Source organism: Amblyraja radiata, chromosome 23 (assembly GCF_010909765.2).
Source record: "Amblyraja radiata isolate CabotCenter1 chromosome 23, sAmbRad1.1.pri, whole genome shotgun sequence".
Lineage (NCBI taxonomy): Eukaryota > Metazoa > Chordata > Chondrichthyes > Rajiformes > Rajidae > Amblyraja > Amblyraja radiata.
In genome coordinates, this window is record NC_045978.1 from 34417533 (window position 1) to 34434483 (window position 16951).

The window sequence follows — 16951 nt, forward strand, 5'->3', positions numbered from 1 at the left end:
AAGGGCAACTGGGCTTGGCCCACATCGTGAGAAAGTAACATTTTGGAAGAAAGTAAAAGGAGGAAAATCCGCGTGTGATGGACTCATTGAATGTGATTTGCCAGAGTAATGGAGTTGATGGAATGGTGAAGTGTGTGTCCTCATACCAGTGGGACTGCTGGAGCTGTGTACTCAGCCTTGCTCTGCGCCCACCACCAGGCTGATACACATAGTCGGAAGTGTGGACATGACAATGGTAGAATAGATTTTTTTCCCCACCCCTCCCGGGCAGGGGGGTGGGAAGGTGGCAGCTGGAGCCCCACCAGAGAAGGCTGGGTAGGTACATTTCAGATGAGATGGAAATGGAACGTTACTAAAAATTCTAAAGGCAGGAAGTAGAGGCCAGAGGGTAAGAGTGGAGATTACTGAAACATTTTCTTAAAACTGCTGTCTCTGGTGGTGGGGTGGATGAGGCAAGAGTGCTAGCCAGCATGGTGCTACCGTTAGATGAGTTCCTGCCTCGGGTTCGATTCTGACCTCGAGAACTGTCTGTGCTGAGTTTGCACGTTCTCCCCGGATTGTGGTGGGTTTCCTCCTGGTGATTCTGTTTCCTTCCACATCCTAAAGACGTGTGGGTTTGTAGGTTAATTTGCCAGTGTAAAATTCCCCTTGATGTGCAGGGAGTGGACAAGAAAGTGGGACAACATGGAACCAGTGTGAATGGGTGATCGATGGATGGTCAGTTTGGGCGAAAGGCCTGTTTCCATGCTCTATCTCTGAACTCATAAGTTCAGAAGTCGTAGCAGAACGAGTCCATTCAGCCCATTGAGTCTACTCCGCTACTATCACGGATGTCTTTTGTTGGAGGGTGGCATGGAATTGTAATCATGCTTCAGGATACAGAGCAATACGGAGGGCAGTTGATGCACTGCAGTCAGTCACTGTGGCAAATTTACCCGGCCAACTGTGTGCAGTAATCTTGAATATGTATTTGTAAGGAATGCACTTTGTTCATGATTTTGCACATAGCTATTGAATCCAGGTGAGTTGACAACAATGGCGTCAGATATCAGGTGCTCAGAACCTCGCCATTCAGTTGTTGTTTCTCACCACCTCACATCTGCTGATCTGTTGCTATAGACTAGAAAAATAAATGTTTTCATAATCCACTGCAGCCTTTTCTATCTGGAAATTCATGTCCAAAAGGACTTCAGTGCACTGTATACTAGTGCTGAATTTAATGACGTCTTGCTGCCGAGTGAAGTAAAAACCTGTGCACCTTTGCATAGAATTGCATGTCTCGTATCTCCTTACAAGTATGAAAAGGACTAGATTTTTATTTTCCCCAAATATACCTGGATCCTTTGAGTTCCTACTGGCATCATTCTTCCCACCCCACCGTCACCGTCTCCATCCTGCAATGGGTCGGTAACAGATAACAACACCCATCTCGGTTCTGCTTCCCAATTGTTCCTCGGGAGTGTGTGTATACTTTTTAAAAATTGAATCTGAACCACGGAGGTAATAAGTGAAATAATGAAAATGGAGGTCAAATGATAGATGTAAATAGAATATTAGAGATGGGGCAGGAGGTGGAGTGGTTTTGTTTCTCCAGAGCTTTGGGGCATTGGGATCAGGAGAGATGCCCCCTATAGTGCAGCCTTGACTACTGGGGATCCATTGGAGGCCAGATCTGGCAGAGTGTAAAGACACAGATCAGTCTAGAGGAGGTTTCAACTAACTGGTGACACTACTGGAGTATAAAAACCTGTTTTATATCATATTTGACGGAACCACATTTGTTATCTTCTGATCTACCTTTCCTTTTTAATAAATGCAGAGTCGAATTTGCTACCACGTGGAGAGGTTGAAGCTAATAGCACAGATAAACACATGAGGGAGGAAGGAAATAGAGGTATGTGCAGATGGGGTTAGATGAAGCGAGTTGGGAAGAGACTGGATGGGAGCAAAAATAAATGACAACATAGACCAGTCGAGCTACATGGCTGTTTCTATGTTGGGCGTTTTTCGAGACCTAGAATATTTACCAATGCTCGATTTGTTATGGATTTGAGCAGACAAGAAAGATGTCTTGAGTAAAACAGACAAGCAATCCTTCTATTGTCCTGAGCATGAGGGAACATTTCAAGACCCTCTTCCATGTAGTTCTGGTGGTCATCTCAGGCTGGCAGAGGAGAGAAAGTAAAATTCCAGGCTCTTCCCATTTATTATTTCAACCTGATTATCGTCAACATGCATTGTTCAAAATATTCAGAAGTCTTTAAAATGATATATATAACATATATATATTACAAACTGTCCATTTTTCACCATTTCTCATCGTAAATTAATTGAAAATGCTCAACTAATGCATTTCTTCCAGCAGATATTTCTTTCTGGCCGTGATATTTTTACTCTTGGAGCTTACATTTGTGTAGTTGTGTCCACGATGACTCTGAGCACTCCAATACAATTCGACAAACTGATGTTCACTGAAACAGCAAGGATTCTGGTTCCAGGCACATGCCATAAACGCCAGTGAATGGCCAGATTGTTTCTTTTCTTTTGCTGGTGATACATTTTAGAGATTCAACAAAATGCCTTAGCACGCTCTGCCGAGCAAGGAATTCACCCCTCATCAGAACACAATGAGGACTCCCTTGCCATCTGCAGTGTGCTGATGGCATCTACCTGAGTCCCATCAGCAGCGCAGAGCCTGGCTTCAGCAGCTTCCACAAATAGAGTTGCTTCCACAAACAAAAGGGAGGAATTTTCACCACCTCCACAGCACTTGCTTCACGACTGAAGTGCTGCCACGAATATAGTGTAAGAAACGCCATAGTAAATTTGTACATTAAAAAGATGTGTGATTAATAACGAGGTTTTCAGCAAAATGATCACATCACCCAGAGACTAGTGTTGGCCTAGGGGTCAGTGGGTCACCCATTCGATGAGATGTTAATTTGTGCACAATAATCTTGGATTGCAAAGGAATGTGGGAAGTCTCCATGGGTACCTTTGCCAGTATTAATCCCTTGGTTTATTATTTCTGGGGTTTGGCTGTGTGCAGGTTGCTCTTCGGAAAGTATTTACCAGTTGTCTGTGGTAGACAAAAGTGCTGGCGAAACTCAGCGGTGAGGCAGCATCTATGGAGCGAAGGAAATAGGCGACGTTTCAGGTCGAGACCCTTCTTCAGACCGATGTAGGGGTGGGGGGAGCGGGAAGAAGAAAGGAAGAGGCGGAGACAGTGGCTGTGGGAGAGCTGGGTAGGGGAGGGGAAAGAAGGAGAAAGCAGGGAAGACCTGAAATTGGAGAAGTCAATGTTCATACCGCTGGGGTGTAAACTACCCAATTGTCTGTGAGTGTTTTGTTCTAGTCTCTGATTCAGGAAGGAGCAAGGTAAATGTAGGTCTGCTGAAGATTGACACAAAAAGCTGGAGTAACTCAACGGGTCAGACAGCATCTCTGGAGAAAAGGAACAGGTGACGCTTTGGGTCGAGACCTTTCTTCAGGTCTGAAGGAGGGTCTCGACCAGAAACTTCACCTGTTTCTTTTCTCCAGAGATGCTGTCTGACCCGCTAAGTTACTCCAGCTTTTTGTTTAAGAAGGAACTGCAGATGCTGAAAAATCGAAGGTAGACAAAAGTGCTGGAGAAACTCAGTGGGTGCAGCAGCATCTAAGGAGCGAAGGAAATAGGCAACGTTTCAGGCCGAAACCCTTCTTCGGTCCAGCTTTTTGTTCCTTTCTACACAAATGTAGATCTGCTGTTCTTTAGCGCTACACAAGCCCATAGCATCCCTTTGTTCATCTGTGTCAAGGTGAGCTTTGATGCAATCACTGGCACATTGTAATGCAGGTGATAGAATCCAGATACCTCCACCTATCCAATCAGAAATTTAGTAATGAGCTGGGTCTGGCCTGGCCCCTCAAGCAGCATGGTCTCCTTGCATTGCATGTGAAGACCTGGCTGTAGGGGTAAACACTCCCCTCTGTTGGAACGGATCAGTGAGTGGTGACTTTGGATAAATGGATTGGAGTAGCACAGTCCACTGCTGGTAAATGGAATTAGTGTACATGGGTACTTGGGCTACAGCCTGGACATGAAGGGTCGAAGGGCTGTTTCTGTGCTGGATGACTCGATGGGTCTATTTGCCTCACAGACCACTACGTCTGAGAAATAAAAAATAAGGCACCCGGTTTAATCCCACCTTTTGGAGACTGGGCCTGTGGCTTTCCAGATCACAGCTCTGCAAATACATACCCAGGAACTATTTAAGTACAGTGGGATTTGCTGCCTGTACCACACTCTCGGGCAGAGTTCCAGATACCTACCACATCTTTTAATTTGTGTGTTTAAAAAAAAAAAAGCTGCCTGCTCTCCCCTCTAATCTTCCTTTAAATCCCGCTATATCGATGTTTCCCTTGTATTTGAATCTAGGGCTAAGGAAAATGTCCTTCCTATTCACCGACCTGACCCCCTCTTGCTCATTACCACTCAAAGTGGAGGGGTGACAGTCCAGGCTGGTGACTAGAACCTCCGGTCTATGCACAGAGAGAGCATGGAGACTCTGCATAAGCTCACTAACTACACACCCTCCCAGCCCAGCTGTGGCAGAGTCTACTCTTCCCACATTGGCCTCATTAGCTTACCCACAAAACCCACGGGATTTCTTAGAAGATGATGGAAGTCCTTCATAATTAATTTTTTTTACACGCTCTAATTATCTCTTGCTCTCTCTCCTCTCTACATCATCCTCGACAAAGAAAACAATCCTGGCCGATCCAATCTTAAAAGCTACAATTTTCCTAAACTAACTGTATTCTAGTAAATCTCCAACCCTTCTCCAGCACCTTCGTATATCTTTACTGTGATATAATGACCAATACCCATACTCCAACTGTGGGCTAACTGCCGTTGTATACACTTCTAGCATAAACTCCCAGCTATGCGCATGTTTTATATCTGAACTAAGTCATTGGGAACAATTATTTGGAGGTGAAGAGTTCTAAGCATTTTACACTCTGGGAACAAACTATCTTTGGACTGAATCTTTTGTGTTCCTCCATGTTCCCGACTCCTTCACGGCAATCAAAATGCCAATTAGTAAAATTATCATGCCAGGGTTAAAAGAGGCTGTTGCAATTTTCCAGCCAGAGTTTAACCAGCCCTGTGAAAATCCACCCCTGGAGGTACCTGAACAGGTTGATGTACATTTAAAGGCCCCCTCACTCACTATGATGAAAAAACTATATGCTGTGAATATTATCAAAGCTGTTTGTGTTTCATTGTGCGTTGTTGAATCGTTTGTGCTGCCTGGTACCAGCAGGTAAAGTTCCACTTTCACCCTCGCTGGCAGGGTGTAATGTTCCCCAAAGCCAACGCAACGAGCTGGTCAGAGGAAGTGTCTGCTTGGGGAGTGAGAGGATAAATGAATCTGTGGGCCCAGCCAAAAGTGAGTCAGCAGGGAACTGATCATCAGAATGTAAATGAGCTCTCTCCACCATCGCGCCACATCGAAAGCCATCATTAACACAGATTAGATTTTCATAAAATTCAGACAGTTTAAGGTTTTAATACCTGATGTTTGCACGCTGCTCAGACAGCTGTGGGAGTGCAGAGTAATGGCATAGTTTTGGGTAAGCCGTGGATGGCTATTGTTTGTCATAACATTTTTTATGTTTTGAGCACACATCAGCCGTTGAAAGTCACACTGTTAGAGTGGATAGGGCAGGATTCGAGTCTCTCTCCTTTTCATTCTCTCCTGTAGCCTCTTGTCTTTTTTTTGCCTTCTCTTTCTTTGTCTTTTTTATTTCTTTCTTTTCCCCTTTTCTCTTCTGTATTTTTATAGCCCAAGTGACTCTGCTAAAACAGAGCCATTTAAAAACCCATTCCAGTCGTCAGTGGCATGGGGAGTGCAGGAGGAGCAAAGTAAACCTATTGCCCAAACTGGGCAGTGAAATTATTGGCAGGGTGGGATCGGGCAAGTGTGCTTATCTCCAGGAGAAAGATGAAAGGAACATATGGTTGCATGGTACACAAAAATGCTGGAGAAACTCAGCGGGTGCAGCAGCATCTATGGAGCGAAGGAGATAGGCAACGTTTCGGGCCGAAACCCTTCTTCAGAATGGGTCTGAAAAAAGCTGGAATAACTCAGCAGGACAGGCAGCATCTCTGGAGAGAAGGAATGGGTGACGGTTCAGGCCGAAACCCTTCTTCAGAATGGGTCTGAAGAAGGGTCTCGACCTGAACCATCACCCATTCATTCTCTCCAGAGATGCTGCCTGTCCTGCTGAGTTATTCCAGCTTTTTGTGTCTATGTGATTACAGTGCTTTGCTTGAAGATCTAAATGTTGATTAAGCTGCATTTGTTTTTTTTTCTTCTTTTGCTCCCTCCCAGACTGTCCTAGATATCAAATGTCACTGATCTCATAGTGATGAGCAGTCTGGAACCCAAACCTCTGGCGTTACTGATGCCCTTGTCCACCCTGACTGATTTCACACTACATTGCCACATTTTCTCGCACTCATTAAACATCCAGGCCAGGACCTGAGTTTCCATTCCCACTTCTCCATTGCCCAGACTATTTAATAAAAGCTCTAGCTGCAAGGTGGCAAGGATAATCTCAATGCTAGAAATGGCAAACAAAAAAGGCTTTGGTATTCGAGTCACTCAGCGTCTGAGCTTGTGTGTTTGGCAATAGACCATCGACGGTGAAGTGAAATTATTCGAGAAACAGTTACATGCAAGGCGGCCTGATACAGTTAGTCATGCAGTATGGGGATGTCATGTGCAAAAGAAAATGGTGATACAGGGGTTTAAAAGCTTGCATTTCCTAAAATATCCCATCTGCGGTAGATCGATGGAAGTTTCAGTGTGGGAGGTGGGGAGTGGCTGACCTTGGGTGGCTATCAGCCAGGCATCCTCCCACAAACCTGGTGGACGGTGTGGACTAAGTACCCGGGGTGTTGATAATCTCACTCCGTGCTATCCTGTGCAGAACATGCACGCAGGCAACAAACTGAGAAAATGAATGATTTAGTTTTGGGGAATTATCACGGAGAAAGTGAACATCATTTGGGTTTCAATGAGCTCAATGTGTACAACTAGCACCCACACAAACCGATCCTCTAACTGTCAACACTGACCTGACAAGAACGATTAATGTGCTTCACACTTGTGGCCGTAACATTGAATAGTGACGTGGGTTTGCACAGTTATGCCCTGCTCTTTGCATCAGTTTCTTTATTAGCCATGAGGAAAGGAAAAGAGTAAGCTAAACTCAATTTCCACAATCCTTTCCAGACAGTCAGAATAACTCTGACTGCTTTGCAAACTGGTGGACATCTATCAAGAGTCCCCAAGGACAAATTACTGGTGAAAAATGGAGCAAGGTCTCCCGCTAATTGAATAGTAATAGTGATTAGCAGCCGCTTTCGTCCAATCGCTCAATGCTGCGCTTTTTATTTTCCCTGTGCAAGACGTTTCCTGGAGAAACTGGGCAGTGCATGTGTGCTCCACACTATCTTCAGACACGGTCTTCATTTTGACCTTTCCCTTTATCCCTTCCCCCCTCTGCCCCGCAATTGAGAATGAGCTGTGCTCGTCGTCAAGGGGATTTTCAGAGGATGCTAATGGGTGGGAAACGGTTGAATTATTGGCCCCTTATGGTTTAGTTTTTAAAAAAAGACAGCATGATATTAAAATATTTACATAACTTTGTTTTACAAATATTGGTCTTGATGATTTTTGCACTGCTTGCACATTCCCTCTCTTCACCACTAGCCCTTCATCCCTTTTATGGTTACATTTCTAGCAAGTTTGACAAGCTTCATTTGGAATTATCTCCTTTAACCGTGGGATAACCGTACAGCAGGCAGTGAAGAAAGCTAATGGAATGTTGGCCTTCATAACAAGAGGATTTCAGTATAGGAGTAGAGAGGTTCTTCTGCAGTTGTATAGGGCTCTGGAAAGACCACATCTGGAGTATTGTGTCCAGTTTTGGTCTCCTAATTTGAGGAAGGACATCCTTGTGATTGAGGCAGTGCAGCGTAGGTTCACGAGATTGATCCCTGGGATGGCGGGACTGTCGTATGAGGAAAGATTGAAAAGACTAGGCTTGTATTCACTGGAGTTTAGAAGGATGAGGGGAAGATCTTATAGAAACATATACAATTATAAAAGGACTGGACAAGCTAGATGCAGGAAAAATGTTCCCAATGTTGGGCGAGTCCAGAACCAGGGGGCCACAGTCTTAGAATAAAGGGGAGGCCATTTAAGACTGAGGTGAGAAAAACCTTTTTCACCCAGAGAGTTGTTTATTTGTGGAATTCCCTGCCACAGAAGGCAGTGGGGGCCAAATCACTGGATGGATTTAAGAGAGAGTTAGAGCTCTAGGGGCTAGTGGAATCAAGGGATATGGGGAGAAGGCAGGCACAGGTTATTGATTGGGGCCAATCAGCCATGATCACAATAAATGGCGGTGCTGGCTCTAAGGGCCGAATGGCCTCCTTCTGCACCTATTTTCTATGTTTCTATAATCACCGTGGTCATTCTTTCTTCTCCCCACTCCCGTCAGCCAGGTGATACAATAGCTTGGAAGTGCACACCACCAGACTGGGAAATAGCTCCTTCCCCTCTGTTATTAGACTTCAGAACGGTACTACCTTACACCAGGGTACTGTCCGATTCCCCTCTCCCCATTGGATAGCATGCAAATCAAAGCTTTTCACTGTACCTCGGTACACATGACAATCATAAACCTAAATTGCTAAAATTTGAGGAGAGCCCTCTCCAAACGGGGACTTTCTGATGTGGTGGCCAATCAAAAGTGAGCACTGATCACGAGTGTTTACACAATTGAATGTCAATGGTACATTATTTGACACATGTACCGAAGTACAGTGACATTTTGTATACAGTTCAGTACGTATCTCTTTACATAAGAATGCAGCATCCATACAAAGGCTTTGGGAAGCTTTATAGGTTTAATTGTTGCGGTGTGCATTGATGATATGATCCAATGGCATTTAAGGTAATTCAAGCCAGTTATCTTCAGTGTCACCTATACTTTGGTGGTAGGAAGTGGCAGGTTATCTAGTACTTGCACACTTACCCACAGAACAAGCAGAGGAAGCCGTTTTGCCCATCATTGTCTTGTTGGCTATTTGAAAGAGCTAACCCTGGCTCTTCCCTTGTTCTCCACAGTAGCCATGGAACTTAATTGAATGCATATCAAACTTTCTCTGGAAATTACCAGAGTCTGCTTCTGTCACTTTCAGATAATGGGCTCTAGATCATCACTTACATTTTTAATAAGTAGTTGCATCTTTTCCTCTGGTTCTTGTACTTATTATCTTAAATCTATGTGCCATGGTTAATAATCCCCCTTTCAATGGAAACAATTTTCAAAACAGTAAAAGCTGCCGTTAGACTTTAGAGATATGGCGTGGAAACAAACCCTTTGGCCTATCGAGTCCATGCCGACCAGTGATGATCCTGTACACGAGCATTATCCTACAAAGCAGGGACAATTTTTACCAAAGCCCATTAACCTACAAGCCTGTACGTCTTTGGAGTGTGGGAGTAAACTGGAGCACCCGGAGAAAACCCACGCGGTCACAGGGAGAACGTGCAAACTCCATAGAGACAGCACCCATAGTTAGGATCAAACCCGGGCCTCTGACACTGTGAGGCATCGACTCTACCGCTGTCCCACTGTGCCGATCTTTCCAAGAAGAACATTCGTTTTTGACCATCTCTGGCTTGTCCAGCATTAAGGCCAGGGTATTTGCCCTGCCTCTTCCTCCCACACCTTGCATGGGTCTCTATATTGGTGGTCCATCCTTCTTGCTCGGTCAGCTGGGTCGCATGTGGTGGCTTGCTGAGTGTTCCTACTCTGGATACGGTGGATGTCAAGTCATTGGCAGAGAGGTCTGGCAGAGGTGACTACGTAAGGTGTTCCTGCCATCGTGGGTGCCACCTGCCAGGTTAGGGGAAGGTTGCAGTGGCAACCTCTCCACACTGTAAATCCCATGTGATGGAGGCGGGGGGAGGAGGAGCGATACTGGCTTCACAATGTCCTTCCAACTGCACTTTCCTGGGTCCCATTGTGACAAGTTTTCAGTATCACAGGGCACTGGAAATGGAAACAAGTTTCCCTCCCACTCACCCATCCATCTCCAGCCCTTCCCCACCCACCCATAGGTTTTATATTGGGGGGGGGGGGGGGGGGGGGGGGGTGCTCATTTCCTGAATTCAGGACATCCTGAAGTGCTTAACATCTATGTGGTTATATTTGCTGTGTGAAATGCTGCCAGTCTGCAGTCTGATCTGCTGATATTTGTAAAGGTGAATGTTGGCCATGACGCCCACAACTATATAATGAACTGCCGTGCTGCTTGTCTTTAATTCGTATGTTTAAGCCGAGGGAATGTTCAGGGTGGGGATGGGCTGCACTGGTTCAATGCGTGCCGACAGAACAGGCAGCTCTAGTCTGGGGACTGTCCTACTGACAGAGAGAGGGTCATAAGCAGTTTGCTGTCCTGAGTCGGTGTGGCAGCTGAGGGTTACAGCTACCCTTGTATAGTGTGGGCTGTGTTCATGACGGGCCAGGCTCTCTTGGCTCTATCGACTGCTGTCAGGGCACAAGGTGACAATTTAGTCCCGCTAAGTATGGCCTTGATTTGGATTACTCATTGTGCCCGAGACAGCTGTTCAATCCCCCTCCTATCTGCATTCACGCCGCCGTCTCCAGACCTCACTGGGACTCGCTTCTAATATAATGATGTGCAAAGCAGCAGCAAGTTGTCTGCATCCACCTCCCCCCTCCCCCCTCCCCATGCCAATCGCCAGACGAGCTGACCCAAACTTCAGTGTCAAAATCCATCATGTGTAGCCCAGGCCAGCCCCCAGCCAGAGGAGTGCTTGGCTACGCCGTTCATGATGTGAATGCATGATGTAGTGCTGACTGCCAGACTGCCCTCGAGCCCGCCCCGTCTGTCTGCCGGCCTGCCTGCCTGCTCCCGGCTGTCTCAGCAGTGAAGCCACACGCCTGAGGTGGCAGCAGTTAAGAACATTGATGGTCATTTACCTTCAGGGAGGGGAGGGGGGGGGGGGGGGTGCCTTCTGACCATTTTTAACATATTGAAAAAGAATCCCTGATTTGAAGAAGGAATATGTTAGTAGAGTCCTTGAAACCCCACTGTTAACTTTCGCTCTGTGCCTGAGGGAGATGTTCCTTGCTGTACTGCAATGATGCTGCTGAGTGAATCAATGACGTGGGGCGTAGAGAGAGGGTGAAGTGGAGAGAGGACAGGGCAAAGGCTTAAACACTGTCACTGGGCTAAGGTGCTGCTGCAATTCCTCGTTTGCTTTTAAACAGCACCCCACTGAGTTGATTCTTATGTGTAAGCTACTGGGTTCAAGTGTGCGTGAATGTGTGTGTTGCTCGCCGTTTTCCATTCTCCACACATGATGACTCTTGCAAGCCTCACTGACTACTTCTAACATTGTCACTTTGTTAATGTAATACCCAAGAACTGTCTGGACAGGCAGGTTATAGGTTAATTCTTGGTGACTGCTTCATGCATGGGAAAGTTTTTCCTCCATTTTGTTCAGAAAAATCTTAGTTTAAATAACCATGAACCGAAATGTTATCAATCAATTGTCTCTTCCCTAACTCGTTTTACACCCACCACTTCTGAACCATTCCAAAGGGAAATGTGGCGAACACTTTGGAGCTACAGTCTGACGTTCAGGGGAAGGTGCTGGTTTGGCAACACGGTTCGATTAAGGACAAAGGCTGACCTTCCCAGTCACATCCAACAAAAGTTAACCCTGTCACATTTAAAGTGCTTTGGTCAAAAGGAGTCGTTACGTGAAAAGAGAGGTCAGGGAGGAAATTTCTGCATTTGGGCAACTATGGGCATGGCTGTCAGTGGGAGAGTAATGAGAATCAGCTAAAGGGTCCCGTCCTCCCCCCCACCCGTCCCCCCTCTTAACCTCAACAACCTGAAGAGATGCTGCATCTACTGGGGTGAGACCCACAGCCCCTTGCCTTTTCTGATGTAGCTCAACTTGCTCCCTGCACATCTATCTTCCCCTGTGCCAACCAAATGCAGAGTGTGAACCCACTGTATGGGACACCTACCCACACAGCCTGCTATTTGTTCACCTGTACTAGTTCTCCGCAGCTGCCTGCCCTTGGCCTCTTCGCTTGGGCAGTGAAGCGCGACGTGACCTCTCACCGTTCACCAAGCTGCGTTGTGGACCAGCAGAGTTACTGCCTCACTGCTCTTGTCAACCAGGTTTGATACCAACCTCTGCCAATGTCTGCATGAAGTTCACACGTTCTCCCTGTGACCATACGGGATCCCCCCATGGCTCTCCAGTTTCCTCACACGTCCCAAAGATGTACAAGTTGATAGGTTAATTGGTCACTGTAAATTGCCCCTAATGTAGGCGGGTAGTGGGAGAATCGAGGTGGGTTAAAACCTGGTGGGAATAGATGGGAATATGGGGACAATAAAGCTGTGTGTTTGTTGGTCAGTATGGATTCAGTGGCCTGATGACATGTGCTGTGTGTCTGTGTGTTGTATGTCTGTGTGTTGTAAGTCTGTGTGTGTCTGTGTGCTGTGTGTCTGTGCTGTGTGTGTGTGTCTGTGCTGTGTGTGTGAATGTCTGTGCTGTGTGTGCGTGCTGTGTGTCTGCTCTGTGTGTCTGTGCGTGTGCTGTACGTCTGTGTGCTGTGCTGTGTGCTGTACGTCTCTGACCAACTTCAATAATTCTGCTCGTCCCATTTTTATTTCTAACCCATTGTTTATCTGTAATCTTTTCCTCTCTTTTTATCCAGTAGATGTTTCAACTTATGCTGCATCTTAATTGTTTTGTTCTCCACAAATGCCACCTGACCCATAATTCCAGCATTTCATTTCTTTTTCCCCCCCAATTTCTACCTGTTCCTGGGATCTGCTGCTCTCATGGGCTCCGAATCCACCTGTCACACCTTGAGTGGGTCTTTGTGCCTTGTCAAAGCAGTTCTGTACCAACCACAGGGCAATATGGTGACAGGCCCTTCCTCGCCAGTCTGTGCTGCACTGTAACAGTGCCAGACCCATCCCTACCAGTACTGTATTGTGTTGTAAAGTGACAGACTCATCTCTATCAGGACTGTATCTCAGTGTTTATTATACAGTGTTAGACCTGTCCCTATTGGGACTGTACCCAGTGTTATACAGTGACAGGCATGTGCCCACCAGTACTGTACTGCTGTATAATCAACAGTCCATGCCGCCTGCTTCGACGGTGCTTGTTCTCTGGCATGAAGTGTCCATCGGTCGGTGAGCTTTTCCAGGTTTGCTCCCCGCAGTGTCTCACATTTGCCCTTCTCTTCTCTGTTGCAGCTGAGCTGGAGTTTGTGCAGATTATCGTGATAGTGGTGGTGATGATAGTGATGGTCGTGGTGATCACCTGCCTCCTCAACCACTACAAACTCTCCACACGATCGCTAATAACCAGACAGAGCCAAATGCGAAGGCAAGAAGGCAACCTGCAGTCGGTAAGATGCGTGTCTAAAACCTACACCCTACAGGGACTTTGAACATAATCATCTGTGAACACTGAACCCAGAGTTGAAACCCCAACTGAAGGCAATGAATAGGATACTTTTGTGAGCTGAAATATCCCCTTATTTGCTCGGTCATCCCAGAGCGTGGTCAAGAGTGTTTAATTGTCGTGTGTGTCTGGACAGGAACAATGACATTCTTACTTGGTACAGCTTTACTAGCGTATTAACTGCTCAATGCAACAAATGAATACACGATAACACAATAAATGAGATACTAGGTAAGCAGACTGTCAGGGTGTCAGCCAGACGGTGCAACCTTATCAAAAGTCCATAGTCCTCCACTCGGTTCGCATTAACCAACCTGATCTCCCGGTGGCTCAGCACTTCTACTCCCCCTCCCATTCTGAATCTGACCTTTCTGTCCTGGGCCTCCTCCATGGCCAGAGTGAGTCCCACTGCAAATTGGAGGAGCAGCACCTCACATTTTGCTTGGGTAGTTTACACCCCAGCGGTATGAACATTAACTTCTCCAATTTCAGGTAGTCCCTCCTTCCCCTCCCCTTCCCAGCTCTCCCACAGCCTATTGTCTCCACCTCTTCCTTTCTTCTTCCCGCCCCCCCCCCCCCCATCAGTCTGAAGAAAGGTCTCGACCCGAAACGTCACCTAATGCATTTGCGATTGTCATCGTAGGGACTCTACCGCCTAATACATACTCGAGAGCCAGCTAATCTGTCCCTAGGGATGTTCATTGGGGCAAAAATGTTTCACTAGATGAGGGGGCGATCTCTCATAGTCTGCGTTCAGTTGCATCACCTGGAGCAGCAATGTGAGGGCTGGCAATGCAGGCTCAGTACTGGGCTCGGACCGAGAGTGTGGGTGGAACTTCACTCCACAGCTACAGAGTCTGAGGTCAATTCTACCAACAGTTGACTGCAGGCTACCAACCCGAGCACTGTCGGGAGATCAGGGTTCTCCAGTATTCTCTGTGCCCAAACCAGCAAACACACAGTAAACATTTTGGATGTCTCTCCTGGCCTTTTATAATATGTACCTGCCCTGCTCCTCCCCACCCCAGCTCCTGAGGGGCGGTGCACGGGTTAAACCTGCACGCGTGTGCGTGTGTGTGTGTTTTCCGTCTCGCTGCCAGCACTGGAGAGGGAAGTAAATGTAGAGTTGCAGGTTGTGGGAGAGAGCTGCTGAGATAAGACTAAGCAATAAGATGACCTGCTTTAGCGTTTGGGTTGTCATTGCTGTCCCCACTCCAAGGTGCACACATGTTGGAGAGGGCAGTGAATAACTGCCTGCCTACCTGGACCAAAGCCAGTTTTAGGTTTTTAGTTTTAGAGATACAGCATGGAAACAGGCCCTTTGGCCCACCAGGTCCACGCTGACCAGCAATCCCCGCACATTAACACCATCCTACGCACACACACACTGTGTCACATTTACCAAGCCAATTAACCTACAAACCTGTACGCCTTTGGAGTGTGGGAGGAAAACGAAGATCTCGGAGAAAACCCACGCGGGTAATGGGGAGAACGTACAACCTCCGCACAGACAACACCCGCAGTCGGGATCGAACGCGGGTCTCCGGCGCTGTAAGGCAGTAGCTCCACTGCTGTGCCGCCCGTGCAGTCGATGCATACAGCAGAGGGAAGGCTTTGCTCGTGCACCGTCTCCACAGTGCCGATATTATCACCGATATACATGCGCTGCCGTTCCCAGAACGGACATTTCCACATGCGGCTCCATATCTCCCCCACCCGCTGGCCAGTGTGCCTCTGCAGCAGATGCCAGCTTGTACTCCCAGCTGCATGTGGAGCTGCTACAGATGGGAGTGGGTAGATTTACTCTGCCATATGCGCCTTGCAGTATGAAAGTGACCCAAATAATGAGGCTGCTTGTGTGGAAACAGTCTCACCTCAGTAACCTGAAAGGTACAAATGACCTCCACGTTGAACAGTAGATCCTACACGTGAGCACAGTGGGAAATGACAGTTCCATTAATCAGGACTAATGCCTCAGCGGTGGATAGATGAGCAGTCCTTGATCTGAATCCTCGGGCAGGACCAGCAAGTGAGCAACCCATTGTACTAGGAGAGTGAAGGCATGTGAGTTAATGCCCCTGTCACTGGGACAGGGTGCGTACACCTGGCTCAGATACACCTCACCAACTCCATCTGTCCTCCAGTCTTTGAAGAGACAACACACCACGTCACATTTCCCTGACATTGCTCCTGTGGTATCAGTGTGTTCCTAAAGTCAAGAGCATTTATACTCTGGAATCTGCAGCACAACTCTCCTCGCCAGCAGACTGATACGTCCCTGTTAACTAATCCAAGTTGGCCACAGGTCACCCACCCGCCCGACAGTTGCTGTCATCAGTCAGCTGCTGCTGCCTCCCATCCGGTCGGGCAGCTGGGTCGCTATGAACCTGCCTGGCTGCCACCAACCTGTAGCTCCAGCCCGACGCAACATGGGTCCAGCCAAAGATCGGTTTCACTCCTGACCGGGGAAATGAAGCCGAGTGGGAGGATGATGTGACGCGTTCAGTTCCTCTCCTGGCCATGGACTGCATGGCCCTGTTTCACACAGTGGAGCAGTGCTTGCCCCCCAGCTTGGTGTGATCCGTATCCCGGCACAGATCCAGGGTAAAAGTCGTTCTACCCCTGCAATCTGCGAACGACTCCCGGTCTGGGGCCTTGACAAGAATCGGGGAATCAGGGCAGCATTTAATCCGAGAGCTATCTAGACAGGGTTAACTTGTTTTCCCTGCTTTGACTCCTTGAACGACACCAACCCACATCTTGCAATGTCATTAGCATTTACTTTCACTGCATTCCCAGACTTACACGTGGCACTAGCTTCTATTTGTAACCCTTTCTGAGCCACTTTCTCATCGGTTTTATGTCTTTCAACACTGACAAAGAACCCCAAACTGTGATAAATCCCTAATAAACCTCAGCAACTACGTCTCAAACTTCTGGGTTGGCTTAAGAAATAATGGGGTCAGATTTAAACATCAGACTAGATTCTCTTCCAGTCTAATTCTTACATCATTCCAAAGGTATTTTCTGTTGGAGGGGGAAGTTTTCTCCAGTCTAGAAATGACTAAACTTGCATTAAAAGTGTGTCACAGGAATTTGTGTATCACTTAAGTCTTTGCCATGTAATTTAAAAAAAAATGAGCATAACTGGGCCCAAAATGATCCTTCAAGGAATCTGATATGTGAAACTCCTTTGGAAGGGGAGTGAGTCAGGAGGTATAGGCACAGACCTGTGTATGACTGGCACCTCCATACTTTGGGGAAATCACCAGTGCCTTTGAAAGCTGAGTAGTTGGGAGTTTCCTGCCATTCCACAAACCCCCTCGACGTGAGTCCTGGCTGAATATTCTACACAGTAC

General features: G+C 47.0%; 1 protein-coding gene across 2 annotated transcripts in view; it reads left to right on the plus strand.

The window, feature by feature from the left end:
- Positions 1 to 16951, plus strand: part of pmepa1 (prostate transmembrane protein, androgen induced 1) — an 82069-nt gene that overhangs the window by 55566 nt on the left and 9552 nt on the right. The window contains exons 2-3 of one of the 2 annotated variants that reach the window (XM_033042015.1): positions 1820 to 1894; positions 13382 to 13536. In XM_033042015.1, the coding sequence (XP_032897906.1) occupies positions 1820 to 1894; positions 13382 to 13536 (230 nt within the window). The remainder of the gene's footprint in view (positions 1 to 1819; positions 1895 to 13381; positions 13537 to 16951) is intronic. The other variant, XM_033042016.1, reaches the window with a different exon arrangement.